At 31.6% G+C, this 13,971-nt stretch overlaps 2 protein-coding genes across 4 annotated transcripts in view; one reads left to right on the top strand and one right to left on the bottom strand.

The window, feature by feature from the left end:
* LOC115246158 (protein 5NUC-like) overlaps positions 1-4,421 on the bottom strand; it is a 13,559-nt gene extending 9,138 nt beyond the window's left edge. The window contains exons 1-3 of one of the 2 annotated variants that reach the window (XM_029824810.1): positions 3,967-4,421; positions 2,951-3,182; positions 1,542-2,141 (exon numbers count right to left, since the gene is read on the bottom strand). In XM_029824810.1, coding sequence (XP_029680670.1) covers positions 1,542-2,141; positions 2,951-3,182; positions 3,967-4,103 — 969 coding nt within the window. In that variant the 5' untranslated portion in view covers positions 4,104-4,421. Of the gene's footprint in view, positions 1-1,541; positions 2,142-2,950; positions 3,227-3,966 lie in introns of both variants that reach the window. The other variant, XM_029824811.1, reaches the window with a different exon arrangement.
* Positions 4,422-7,873: 3,452 nt separating this feature from the next.
* LOC115246169 (apyrase) lies at positions 7,874-13,285 on the top strand. Of its 2 annotated transcripts, XM_029824822.1 has the most exons (12): positions 7,880-8,032; positions 9,242-9,379; positions 9,766-9,991; positions 10,223-10,339; positions 10,401-10,481; positions 11,144-11,345; positions 11,580-11,685; positions 11,915-12,009; positions 12,075-12,229; positions 12,303-12,482; positions 12,732-12,826; positions 12,968-13,285. In XM_029824822.1, exons 2-12 carry the CDS (start codon positions 9,249-9,251, stop codon positions 13,197-13,199), a joined length of 1,620 nt encoding a protein of 539 aa, XP_029680682.1. In that variant the 5' UTR covers positions 7,880-8,032; positions 9,242-9,248; the 3' UTR covers positions 13,200-13,285. The 2 variants fall into 2 exon arrangements, with proteins under 2 accessions (XP_029680684.1, XP_029680682.1); XM_029824824.1 differs by lacking the exon at positions 12,968-13,285 and having other exon boundaries at positions 7,874-8,032; positions 12,577-12,826.
* The last annotated feature ends 686 nt before the right edge of the window (positions 13,286-13,971 follow it).

Genomic DNA, 13,971 nt, shown 5'->3' on the forward strand with positions numbered 1-13,971 from the left:
TTCCGTATTATCGAGGACGCGACGATAACTTTGAGGGAGCAGCGAGAGAGACGAAACGATTTTGACGAATGACTCGCGCCAACTGAATATGATCGGCGTCGTTGCGTGCAGACCCCACCGGACTTTTTTTCACGATCTCTCTACTGGAGTTCTTGTCTGAATACCGTAGCATCCATTCTCCGTCGAGGATGCTGTAGCTCTTTCAAAAGATTGTAGAATAAATGAAAAATTCTCGGTTTTCTTTTTAATTTTAATATGATTTTGATGATCTTTATTTAATTTAATTTAATTTAATTTAATATAATGATTTTATTTGAATTAAAAGACTCGTCGCTTTTTTATCGCGACTGTTTTGTTACGCAAGAACAAGCGATTTTGTTACGTTTTGACTTAAGATATCGTTTTAGTATATTAGACCAAAGACACAAGTCAAATAGATAAAATGATTAGGCATGCTTAATCGAAAAGTCGCATATAATGTCTCTTTCACAAAATGTTCATTTATAATGATATTTCGTCGTAATTTGCCGTTTGAGCACAAGTGATACAAATACAAATGACGATGCATTTATTTGTTACGGGAATTCTATTTAAATGTTGTACATAGATACGAGAGAAAACTTAATATATTTTTTCAACTTAAATATATATTTTGTGTAAAATAAATCTTTTATATCTTAAGAATTAACTCACTGTTATCATCTTTATTTTATCAGTTTTCTTATCATCGCAGTTTCGCTTAATTATCCATTGATTTATCGGTATTGATCATCGGCTTATAAGAACAAAGCAATTTTTATTTTTTGAATGATAGATCTTGCGCAAATAATGTTCTTTATTGAGATATTGATCTGTTAAGTAGAAGGAGGGAGATTTTCATTTTTACTTTATATTTTTTATGTGACATAAATAAAAGTAGTTATATTTATATTTTTATTTCTCAAATTGCTTTAACTATTAATTTTCTTCTAATATAAATATTGTTATTTTAATTTTTATTCAGGCAATTTATCAGGCAATTTACCAGGCAATAGACCACTCTATTCTAATATGCTCACTTAAATAAGATATTTAAATTTATATATGAATATCCTGTGAGACTCTTATGTAATTATTCTCTTTAGGCTTGACATTTGTTAGATTTGAATCGTCACTTCTACCTTTGTTAGAGATTCAATCAATGTTATATTGTTAACAATAAATAATTACTTGTGAGTCCAACGTTCCATTCGCTTGCGTCCGAATGAGATTTTAATATCTTCCACAATCTTGGTGACATAATCGAGATAAAAATAAATAGTATCAATTTTGCGCTCATTGACGTGGTCAAAATATAATATAAAACCCAAATATAGAACTCTTTACTTTTCTGTCAGCGAGCCAGAGTGCCGGCCAAGTTGCTCGACAATTTCCTTGGCATCCTATTCTTCCATATATTATATATTTTTCTTTACTGTTACATAATTTTTTTTCTAATATTAATTTTTTTCTCGTCGTTCTTTTTACGTTTTTTTAAATACTTTTTCTTCAAAAATGTTCACCTGCTCCACAGTGGCGTCCACAAGAATCGGGTTTCCCTCGATATATGTTACCTCTCCTCTAGCGTCAAAGTTGACGGAGAAGTTACCCAGGTACTTGGTGTAGGCATACGCCTGAACAACATAAGCCTTTCTGCCGCTCTTCTGCGTCACCTCTGTAGGATAGAAACCTTCCGGTGCCTCAACATCCGGCGGTTTGCCGTGATACAGAAAGGTGTTAGTGTGACCGCCGATCACCAGATCGATATCCTCGACTTCCTGGGCGATCTTCTTATCGATCTCGTAGCCCGAATGACCCAGAGCGATGAGAATGTCGACACCCTGCTCTTTCAGCCTTTTAGCTTCACGCTGGATGGACTCCACCTCGTCCTTGAAAATCACATTTTCCGTAGACGACAGGATCTTCGTCTCCTTTGTGAGATAACCAATCACGCCGATCTTGTTGCCGTTGACTTCGAGAATCGTGCTGTTTTTCAGATTGGTGGCGGCCAGGTCCGGTTGTTCGGCAAGATCCAGATTCGCCGCCAGAATAGGATATGAGGCGTTTTGTATAAAGGGTATTAGACCTTTGACGCCGTCGTCGAATTCGTGGTTGCCCAAGGACTGCCAGAATTCAATCACATGTAATGTATACGACCACACACAAATCGATGTTATTTAGATATTGCAATTTGCACGACTATTTTATCCATATCTATAAATAAAGATGTAAAAAAACCGTTTTCTTTTTATTAAAACGTTGAAAAAAATGTGTTCTTTTCATTATTTTTGAAATATATATAATATTATCTCTTTCTTTATATTTTTTTAAATATTATAATAAAAAAAAACAAGTTCTTATGTTTTTACGTAATTTATTTTTCTTTGTAAGTAATTTTAATGAGACTTTTGCGGCAAATTATATCAAACACGACATGAAATAATTTTCAGTTAATGCATAATAAAAAAAAAAGTTATGCATTTAAAAATTATCCAAATTATGTTATGTTTGGTATTATTTTAACTGCAAAAATCTCATTAATCCATTAAAACCGTTTTCAAAAAGATAAAATAAAAAATAAAAAGATTAGTTTTTAGTTTATAAAATGTTTACATTTGTGAATTGCGAATGGATGAAGCCGATTGTAAGAGATTTCGGTACTCTTTAATGATAGTAAAGATGTTAAAAATATATACATGAGAAAAAAAAAACAAAATTAAAAAAAATGACTTGTTTTTTTTCACAAAAAACTACTTCTCATGAAAAAAAAATTTAGTTTTTTTTCTATTTACATCTTTACCTATAGACGCTATTTGCATATATTTATATATAACTCATCTATATACATAGAATGAGTTGTGCAGTTTTTGCAGATCAATAAACAAACTGAGAAATTCATATTTTTCGAAAGTGAAACGCAGTTGATATTTACTATTGCGTCTGGCTGTAAGAGATTCATGAACCAAGCCACCGCTTCCCACTTGTATACGTTGTACCAGGCGGTCCCTTGATAAGTGTCGCCGGCATTTAGAAAGATCGTCGACGACGATTTCGATTTCGCTTGGCGGACTAAAGTCGCGATTCTGGCAAAACCTCCGTAACACTTCCTGGCAGCGGAGTCCTGCGGCGTACACGTTGTCGATAATTGCGACGTCTCTTCGAATCTAAGAATGTTCCGCAGCAAAGTCTTAATTTCAGACGGTGCAGACTACGATTTAAATACATAAATTACGACTTTGGAAGAACGAAGAAATTCTCTCCTCAAATTACGTTCGTGTGTAAAAACACACGCGCGGATATTTAATTAGCATATGGGTGCGGGATATAATTAACTGCCTTACCTTAACATTTTAGCGTAGTGGCGGTAATTATTGGTAGCGTGACGCAAAATTACACAAAATTGTAATGTATGTGTGTGAGATGTATAAAGTAAAGATATTATATGAGTCTTTTATAGAAGTCAAACTGATTATAACTCCGCTAATAAATCATGTGTTCTAATATCGAAATTAAAAAACATATGTTAGAAGTATGAAGAGTAAATATTATATAAATCTCTTATATAGAGATCAATTTGATCAACTCTGTTAATATATCACGTGTTCTAATATCAAAATTAAGAAATTTATTAAAAAAGTGGAGTTGATCGGTTTGACTTCTCAGAAACTCATATATATACGTAAATAATGTTTAATTTGTTTAAATAATATAGAATTAATTTTTTGCAACACAATCACAAGTTTGCATTATAAAAAAGTGGAATTGATCGGTTTGGCTTATAAGAGACTCATTTATGCCTAAATAATGTTTATTTTATTTAAATAATATAGAATTAATTTCTTGTAATACAATCAGTTTTGCATTATCAAGTTTTTAATATAAAAAAAGAAAGAGAGAGATAGGGATATTTTAAATAATATTTTTTTCTAAGAGAAAAGAATGACCTACCTCGCATGCATGTCATTCGTGTGAACGATTCCGATAGTAAATTCTTCATCCTTTCGTAAAGTGGGGTTTGCATAAGTTTCGCTTGCGAGTATCAGCAACGCGATAATGCAACAGTTTATGAGCAAAGCAATCGACATCTTTGATTATCACTAATTCTACGTCTTGTTTTGACTTTTGATTGTGCTTCTTTACAATCTCTTCTTTGTGTCTCGCTTATCTTCTTATTTTTAGTGCCGATAAGGCGCGTTCTGGTTGCATATGGCCAATTATAATGTCGCCTCGGTTTTTCTCATATTAGTCAAATCATTCTACTGCATTTCCCGACATGAAATGTCTCTCTGAAAGAACACTACATTTTTATTTGAGATTTAATTTACATTATAATACAATTTTTTAAAATATTTTTAGTATCTAATAATTGTGCACGAATATACAGTGTTTCCTAAATAAGTACACAAACTTGAAGGGGATATTCCTTGGCTTATTTTAAGAAGAAAATATCCTATAAACATGTGTCCTAAACTGCTTCGTTTTCAAAATACAGGGTATCAAAGTTATGCAAAGAAAATGAAAATTTCGAAAATGAGGAAAATGTTTAAAGATATTTTATTCAAATTTGGTATGCGTTAAAAGACTCGTCGCTTTTTTATCGCGACTGTTTTGTTACGCAAGAACAAGCGATTTTGTTACGTTTTGACTTAAGATATCGTTTTAGTATATTAGACCAAAGACACAAGTCAAATAGATAAAATGATTAGGCATGCTTAATCGAAAAGTCGCATATAATGTCTCTTTCACAAAATGTTCATTTATAATGATATTTCGTCGTAATTTGCCGTTTGAGCACAAGTGATACAAATACAAATGACGATGCATTTATTTGTTACGGGAATTCTATTTAAATGTTGTACATAGATACGAGAGAAAACTTAATATATTTTTTCAACTTAAATATATATTTTGTGTAAAATAAATCTTTTATATCTTAAGAATTAACTCACTGTTATCATCTTTATTTTATCAGTTTTCTTATCATCGCAGTTTCGCTTAATTATCCATTGATTTATCGGTATTGATCATCGGCTTATAAGAACAAAGCAATTTTTATTTTTTGAATGATAGATCTTGCGCAAATAATGTTCTTTATTGAGATATTGATCTGTTAAGTAGAAGGAGGGAGATTTTCATTTTTACTTTATATTTTTTATGTGACATAAATAAAAGTAGTTATATTTATATTTTTATTTCTCAAATTGCTTTAACTATTAATTTTCTTCTAATATAAATATTGTTATTTTAATTTTTATTCAGGCAATTTATCAGGCAATTTACCAGGCAATAGACCACTCTATTCTAATATGCTCACTTAAATAAGATATTTAAATTTATATATGAATATCCTGTGAGACTCTTATGTAATTATTCTCTTTAGGCTTGACATTTGTTAGATTTGAATCGTCACTTCTACCTTTGTTAGAGATTCAATCAATGTTATATTGTTAACAATAAATAATTACTTGTGAGTCCAACGTTCCATTCGCTTGCGTCCGAATGAGATTTTAATATCTTCCACAATCTTGGTGACATAATCGAGATAAAAATAAATAGTATCAATTTTGCGCTCATTGACGTGGTCAAAATATAATATAAAACCCAAATATAGAACTCTTTACTTTTCTGTCAGCGAGCCAGAGTGCCGGCCAAGTTGCTCGACAATTTCCTTGGCATCCTATTCTTCCGCCCGCTATTCGTCTTCCCATCCGATATTACGTGCCTCCTATTTGTAAGAAATAAATGATCGTGCATCATAAATTGACATGACACGAAGCAATTTATTTACTGGCAAAGACCTTAAACTGTTTTTGTCGCGCATTACGATCGTGTTTGCCATAATACAGAGAGCGATTCTAATTCTGTATAGTCAGAACACAAGTATCGTACGAACGCAAACACAGATGCGATATTTTTCTTTACAAGTAGATACTAATGCGCGATATTTTATTATCGACATTGATCTGGAAATGGCTTAATGGCTCAGCGTATATTAATTAATTCGACATGAAGATATTGTGCGCAAAAGATTTTTTTTTCTTTTTTTTTTCCCTGAAACGCAACTATGCGAGAGAACTTTCATCTCGTTGCCAGTGCACGAGTTTTCCGATCGCGCATAAATTTGTGTAGATAATTAAACTAGTCGCAATGCGTTCAGACCAGTTTGTTGAGCGGAATCATTTTTGTATTTTTTTAACCATATGCGATGTTATGCAAAGCAGTGCGGATGAGATCTTGTTTCGTAGATTTAATTCTCTAGATTTATATTCTACATCTTTTGATCTCTATTTATTCGTTATGAATTACGAGATTAATATTATGCAACATCTTTTTTCTATTGGAAAAAAATTATTATTTATTGATACCGAAGAAAATTTACTTCCCGCAATAAAATTATCTGGCAGATAATTGATTACTTGAATTCTTGATACATGAATACATGACAGAATTTTTAATTTAATTTAATTTTTATTTTTTACTATTTTAATTTTAATTTAATTTAATTTTTTCAATTTTTATTTTAATTTAAATTCTGATCCCCATAATGAAAAAATCACATTAATTGTGTTTAAGAACAATATGTTGGTATTCTAAAAAATTTGATAGCTACAATATAATTTAAAATTATCACGTGTCATGATAATTGTGAGATGTGATAAATACGTATCAAAGATGTAAAAATTGCATATCTCAAATTTGACGCTTTACACACTTGAATAGAGCTGATAATAGCGATAAGAGTTTTATACATTTTACAATAGTAGCAACATAAGCAGCATAAGTCTATTGTGCAAATGCATCATTTACTTTTGTAAAATGTTTATGTGTGATGTCACAGAAAGATATATGTATCAGCTTATATATATATATGTATATAAGCTGATACATACATACATATATCGTAGCCAGATTACATAATCCGTTATTTTATAAAACGTCTCGACATTTTATAAAATGCGGCCACATTTTCAAATTATAGTTGCAAATGAAATATTTCATAATCTAAGAATTTTAGTCTTTTTATAAAACGCTAACAAGCGATCCGTCACATTGTCAAACGTAACGATTTGTACATTGTCTTAGATTTTAGCTTCTGATTGGTTCACTTCAGTCATTTTATGAACTGTCTTTGTAGAACAGCCATGTATAGAAAATTAATCGCTTTTTGTGGTTTTGTCTATCACGTAGTCAAAATATCAATGTAATTTGATTGTAATAAAACATATGCGCTCAAATTGCCGCGCTGGCTCTTGATTGCCTTTTATCTCCTTCGTATGACATAAAAAATTAATATGGAATTATGTTATAATGTTAATAAGGAATTATGTGTATTTTTAAATGAGAGAAAGCTTGTATAAATATTTGTTGTTATTTATTACTTATTGTATTTATTACAATTAAGATTTTATAAAAGTAACATAAATAAAATTCTTGAAAATAATGTTTGAAAAAAAAAAAAAAATATATATATATATATATAAACGTAAAAAAAAACACATTTATTATGACTATTTTTATCAAATGTAACATAAAGTAAGATCGATAAAAATGCGCCGTTCATAAAATGATTGAAATGAACCAGCCAGAATCTAAAATAATGTACAAATCGTTGCGTTTGACAATGTGGTGGGTCACTTAGCGTTTTATAGAAAGACCAAACTTTTTAAATTGTAAAATATTTCATTTTCAACCATGATTTGAGAATGTATATAGCCGCACTTTATAAAATGCCTAGACATTTTATAAAACGACGGATTATGTAATCAGTGTGTGTGTGTGTGTGTGTATTAACATAAAAAAAATATTTTATTTAAAAATAGAGAATATCAAAAGATGACACAATGATTTGCCATCAAGATTCGCTCTGAAATGTTCCGTAATCATTCGCGTATTAGGTAGGGGATCCGATAAACAACGTTCTTTCACGAAAGGAACAAAGACACACGCGGTCGTCGGAGAAATACAGTTCTCTGCGAATATTCGACACGCGAGTTACTTACTAAAAGATAAAAAGGTAAGATTGCACGTTCAAAGTGTATTATAATTAAGGCGCGTTTACGTATCGTTATCTATGTCACTTCGTAACTTCCAGAACTTTATTTGCATATCATAGTTTCACTTATTTGCTATGTTACACTGTTTACATTCCGTTTTATTTCGTTCTTAATTTTTTTATTACTTGACCGCAATTTCACGTTTTTCACGCAGTGTGATTATTTTATCATATCGGCTTCTCGCTACTAAACTCGTAACATTTGTTTTCGCTCGCCTTATAATTAGTGGGAGAGGAAGCAACGTAGTCGGATTGAAGCGGATTTTTTTATGTCACACAGTAATTATCGTACGAGTGTACAAATGAGCAAACTTCGCATTCTCAATCGATGAGATATCAGAAAGAAGCTTGCGAAATCTATAGTAGATATTACTAGATAGCGATATCTAATTTAAAAAAAATACAAGTTATCGATATAATAAAAAATTAAATATATATTATTATACATTACAGAAATCTTTTCGTTGGAATTAAAAAATAAAAAAATTTATTTTTAAAAATTATTTGTTGTATATAGGAACGCATAAATATATATAATTTTATTTTAATTTTCTGTAAAAAAATAAGTTTACATAACTTTGATTCCTTTCTGTTGTTTCTCTGTATAATTTATTAAATCATTATATAATAATTACACATAATTACATACGCTTATAAAAAACAAATTATAAATAAATCTCTCGAAAGATTTATTACGTTATTTTTATTTCTAAATATATAATTTATTTGTCATTATTTGTCGCTTTAAAAACTAATATATCACTGCATCGATAACGATTATCTTGTCTGAAACAAGATTATCATCGTTTTTTACTTTTGCGCGTTGCATAATTGCTCATATCATCTACCTTCTCAATGATTGCACACGTACAATGAGTTATTTAAAAAAAAAATACAATAATCATTTTCTTCTTGAGACAATGAATAGAATGAGTTCGTGAAATGTGTGCTGTGGCTTGAAAAAAGTTTTAGTAAACACAGAGTATACTTTTAAGATATTTAAAAAGATGCGACACGATCTTTTCTCGAGAGCTATTAAATTTAAATACGCTATAAAAAGATATAAAAAATTATTGTACAATTCGATGCCTCGTTTCAATCTCATCTGTACACGGTTATATATACGCGGTAAACCCGCAATCAGCGCCTTAATGATATCTTTTCCAACAGGTGCAGCATGTACGCGCTGCCATTGCTCTCGTTGTTGTTCCAAGTCTGTTATGGATTCACCGGGCGTGGATTCTTTTATCCCGGTAGAACAGACCTCTTCGAGCTGTCAATAATTCATTTGAATGATTTTCACGCCAGGTGAAAGTTCTTTCAACAGTCCTATTTATAATTTTTTTATCTAATAGTCATGTTCCATTCGCGCGTGGCATGATTAATCTGTCTCTTATATAAATTTGCAGTCAAGCGTTGGATACATTTATTAACTGACAATTTAAGAAACGATTATTTTGTTCGTTACAAAACTTTAACATTATGACATGATATCGATCAGTGCCGCTTTGAAAACTATTATAAGTTTGGACTCGAGACGAATTTGTTGAGAGTCAAGGATAAAGCAATTATAATAATGTCGACGTCAACCTTGGTCCCCTTCCTTTGACTCTTGCGGGTCTTTTGATCATTTTGTTATTTGTCGGAGCGTCAAAGCGTGACATTTTGAGAAAACAGGAATTATGTCGACATAGATTCGAACAAACGGGCCCAACTTCTGGGACTTGCCGCGAAGGCCACGAGCAAGACTGCGTGGGAGGTATTGCCAGAGTTTACACGGCAGTCGATCAACTTGTTAAGGAACGGCCGAATGCAATTTTTCTGAATGCCGGCGATCATTTTCAGGGGACTCTCTGGTACAATATTCATCGCTGGAATGTCACCGCCTTGTTCATGAACATGTTGCCTCATGATGTCATGGTATAATCAAATATATCCGCGTGCGTTTAATTATATTTTTTCTTGTACATTTGTTTAGAACAACAATTCATCATGTTTATAAAAGAAAATAATAATTAAGACAATATAAACAAAACAGCCATCTAAAGTCAAATCTATAGTTAACTACTATTCAGAGAACAACAAAAATATAAATATTTTTTACGATGATTAAATCGGATAATTAGTTACCTTTAATTTTTTATAATATAGACGATTGGCAACCATGAATTCGATAATAAGGTCGAAGGCCTTGTTCCCTTTCTTAAAAATGTCAAGGCACCAGTTGTGGTAACGAATATCGATGACAGCGAGGAGCCAACTATACAGGTTTATAATATCTATTCATTCATTTAAAGAAGCATTTATTAACATACTTACAAATTTTTAGAATTTATACAGAAACAGCTCAATCATTGATAGAAATGGTACCAAGATTGGCGTTATTGGCGTCATCCTGTCAACTACGAATGTGAGTAATCGATTATATTGTTTTCTCATAGAGGAAGCTTTGTTTTCGTGACAAAATTTTTTTTCCAGTTTTCTATGCCAATGTGTTTTTAGAATGTTTCAAAACGTCGAAAAATCATATTTTTGAAAAATGTTTGTATATATGTATGTATGTACGGAATGTACATTGTACAACCTCTAACTTCCGCAATTTTTGAGATACCGGGCTAATTTTTTAAAAATAGATAGGGTATCATTAAAGGATGGTTGGTATTGATTTTGATGAGAATCCGTGAAAGGGTTCATTTTTTTATCAAATTTTGAATTTTTTGGGAAATGTCTGTACATGCTCTAACTTTCGCAAATTTTGAGATATCGGGTTAAATCTTTTCACATGTATAGAGTATTATTAAAGAATGGTTGGTATTGAATTTAATGAGGATTGGTGAAAGCTTTCTCTATGAGGAAGCCAAAATTGAAAAAACCGCTTGCTTTAAGGTGCTTAAACTTTGTGAACGAAATAAAATAATGAGGAAGCAATGTGCAAGTTTCTAATTTGCACAATTTTCATTTTGTTTTTCTCTATAAAAGCGATTAAAAGCATATTTTATTAAATTTAATATATAAGATATACTTACAAAATACAGAACATCGATTTTCTCAAAGTATATTGGATTCTTTCAGCTACTCGCGGATACGGGGAAATTAAAGTTCTTGGACGAAGTGGAAACGGTCAACGACGAAGCCCAGCGATTGAAAGAAAAGGGAGTGGACATTATTATAGTATTAAGCCACTGTGGATTGGATGTAGACAGAATTATGGCCGTGAAATGTCCCTTGATCGATGTGATCGTCGGCGGCCACTCGCACACGTTCCTTTATACAGGTCTAAAAATAAAGTCTTTTATATCGATCAAATATAAATTGAGTTTATATAAACTTTTCATTGTGAAAACGTGAATATTTGCAAGAATTAGAATATTTATTATATGAAAACAAAAAGTTATTTTGCGTATTATAATTTTTCTTCTCCTTTCTTCTCACTTGCAATATAAGAATGAGAGAAACTTTTATCGATATAATATTCTTAAACACATAGCATTAATTATTATATAAACAGGACCTCCGCCTTTTATCGATACACCGGTGGACGAATATCCTGTAGTCGTGACGCAAAATGAGACAAACAGAACGGTTCTCATCGTACAAGCAGCTGCTTTTACAAAGTATGCCATTCATTCATGAGAATATGTCAAGAGTACCGTTAAAAAAAGTCAATTCCTATCTGATGTCACGAGGTCGGCTCTGATTAATTTATTTTATCATTTAACGGATAGATTTACTTTAAATCTGCTAAAGAGAGGGGGGAGGGGTTGCATTTAACATTCGATATCGCATATACACGTGTACGTGAGATAATTTCATTAATTTTTATTTTATCTAATTTTTTTAAAGATACTTGGGTAATTTGACGGTATGGTTCGATGACCAAGGCGAGGTCGTTGACTGGGATGGAAACCCCCTCCTTTTAGACCAGTCTATCGAAGAAAGTAAGCCGTTGACATATCGACATTTGAAATAATATCTCAAATAATGTTAATACATGTATTTTTAGATTCAGAAATCCTCGAAGCTCTAAAACCGTGGAAGAAGGAAGTGGACGCAGAAGCGTCGAAAAAGATTGGCAGCACAAAAGTTTTACTCAGTCACAGCTGTTATGCTAAGGAATGCAACATGGGAAATCTTATAACCGACGCTATGGTAGACGCGGTACGTGTATAAAATGTTTTTTAATTAAAATTATTAAATTAATTATATTACAAATTGTATATAAAAATTTTAGTTTGTCGATAACGCCGAATATAAAACTCATTGGACGTATGCAGCGGTGGCTTGCATGAATCCAGGAGGAATTCGCACTTCCATCGAGGAGTCCGAAATCACTTATGGCGATCTGATGATGGTCCAGCCTTTCGAAAACAATTGGGATATTCTTGAACTGAGTGGAGAATCCATTAAAAAAGTCAGTTAAATTTTTTGCTTATATAATTTTTGGTGCTTTATAAAAAAATTGATAGATTTATTGAGATATAATCTAAATATTAATCTAATTTAAGATAAATTATAACAAGAAAAACTACGTCAAGCGTGGAAAATAGCGCCGTAAAGATCAACACATGAACGTAAACGTGCATTAATGGTGGCCTATCTTCGGGGACGTGAAAATTGAATAGTGACCAGAGCGTGAATTAAATTTATATTTTTTTCGTAGGTTCTGGAAATGAAAGAAATCCTAGCTTGGTCCGGATTAAAAATTACTTACAAAGAGGTCAACAAAAAGCGAACTGTGGTCGATGTTAAAATCAGGTAAAATGTCGTATCGACAGAATTTTCATTCGTTTTGCAACAAGATTGAAGCATAAATTGAATCTAATCCTCATATTTTACATTATATATCGATGTATCGAAAATTAATAGCGGTTTTAATTTTGTTTAACGTACCGACAGGTGCCAGGCTTGCGAATATCCGGTATACGAGGATTTGATGCACGATCAATGGTACAGACTGGTTGTGTCAAGTTTCATGATCTCCGGCGGAGACGGCTATTACATTTTCAAGAATAATAGTCGTAATCACCAAATCGGCGGGCGCGATATGGATTATCTTATACCCTATGTGAAGAAAATGAGCCCAATATTGATGGGAATCGAGAGGCGAATAACTTTTGTAGAGACTTAAAAATCGTCTTGAGATTATATTTTGCGATAGTACAATTGCGTTTGGAAAGATTGCATTTAGTAATAAAATATTCCGTTTAGAAAAGATATTTATTTTTGATAATTGATTAGAGAAATGAAATTTTACGTAGTATAAAATTATTATTTTATGTTAATAATAGATCAAAATATTTATTATTTTCAGAAGAATTAAAAACACACACATACACAAAATATTTTTATATATTTTAAAATAAAATATAATAAATAATAGCGTGTGGGTGCACTATTCTATATCTTTTCTCGACACACGAAGTCTCTCTTAATATTCTTCTCGAACAATTTTTAAAAAGTTTAACAGATAAATACCCCATATACATAATAAAGCTTGGTGCAGTTCGCGTGATAGCTGTAAGAAAACAGGAAACGTCGGTTGCTTATCTTGCGGTATCTCGGGAGATCGGGACAGATGAAGCATTTAAATAATGTATTGAACAGGTGAAATAGCAGCTGTTCGTTCATGTTCCTGCCCTCGACCAGAACGCGCGAATCGCTTTGTAGCACCGGCAAGGAACGCTGGTTTTTAGCGGCGAAAGGAAGAAAAAAAAAGCTCTGTAAAAAACCGATTAAAATAAACTCGAGCATATGCATCTCCGTTATTTTATATATTCAATTATTTTGTATATCTATCATATTTTTGTAATATTTTAATCCTTTACGATACAACGCAAATACATATGTATATAGCATATAATTATTGTTATATATTACATTTATACTAAAATATATATATT

This window comes from Formica exsecta, unplaced genomic scaffold (genome assembly GCF_003651465.1).
Source record: "Formica exsecta isolate Colony F162 unplaced genomic scaffold, ASM365146v1 scaffold139, whole genome shotgun sequence".
Classification (NCBI taxonomy): domain Eukaryota; kingdom Metazoa; phylum Arthropoda; class Insecta; order Hymenoptera; family Formicidae; genus Formica; species Formica exsecta.

Coding starts and splice junctions, on each gene's coding strand:
- LOC115246169 (XM_029824822.1), top strand. CDS start 9,249: ATGTACGCGCTGCCATTGCTCTCGTTGTTGTTCCAAGTCTGTTATGGA. Junction 10,340..10,400: donor GCGAGGAGCCAACTATACAG/GTTTATAATATC, acceptor ACAAATTTTTAG/AATTTATACAGAAACAGCTC. Junction 11,686..11,914: donor CAAGCAGCTGCTTTTACAAA/GTATGCCATTCA, acceptor ATTTTTTTAAAG/ATACTTGGGTAATTTGACGG.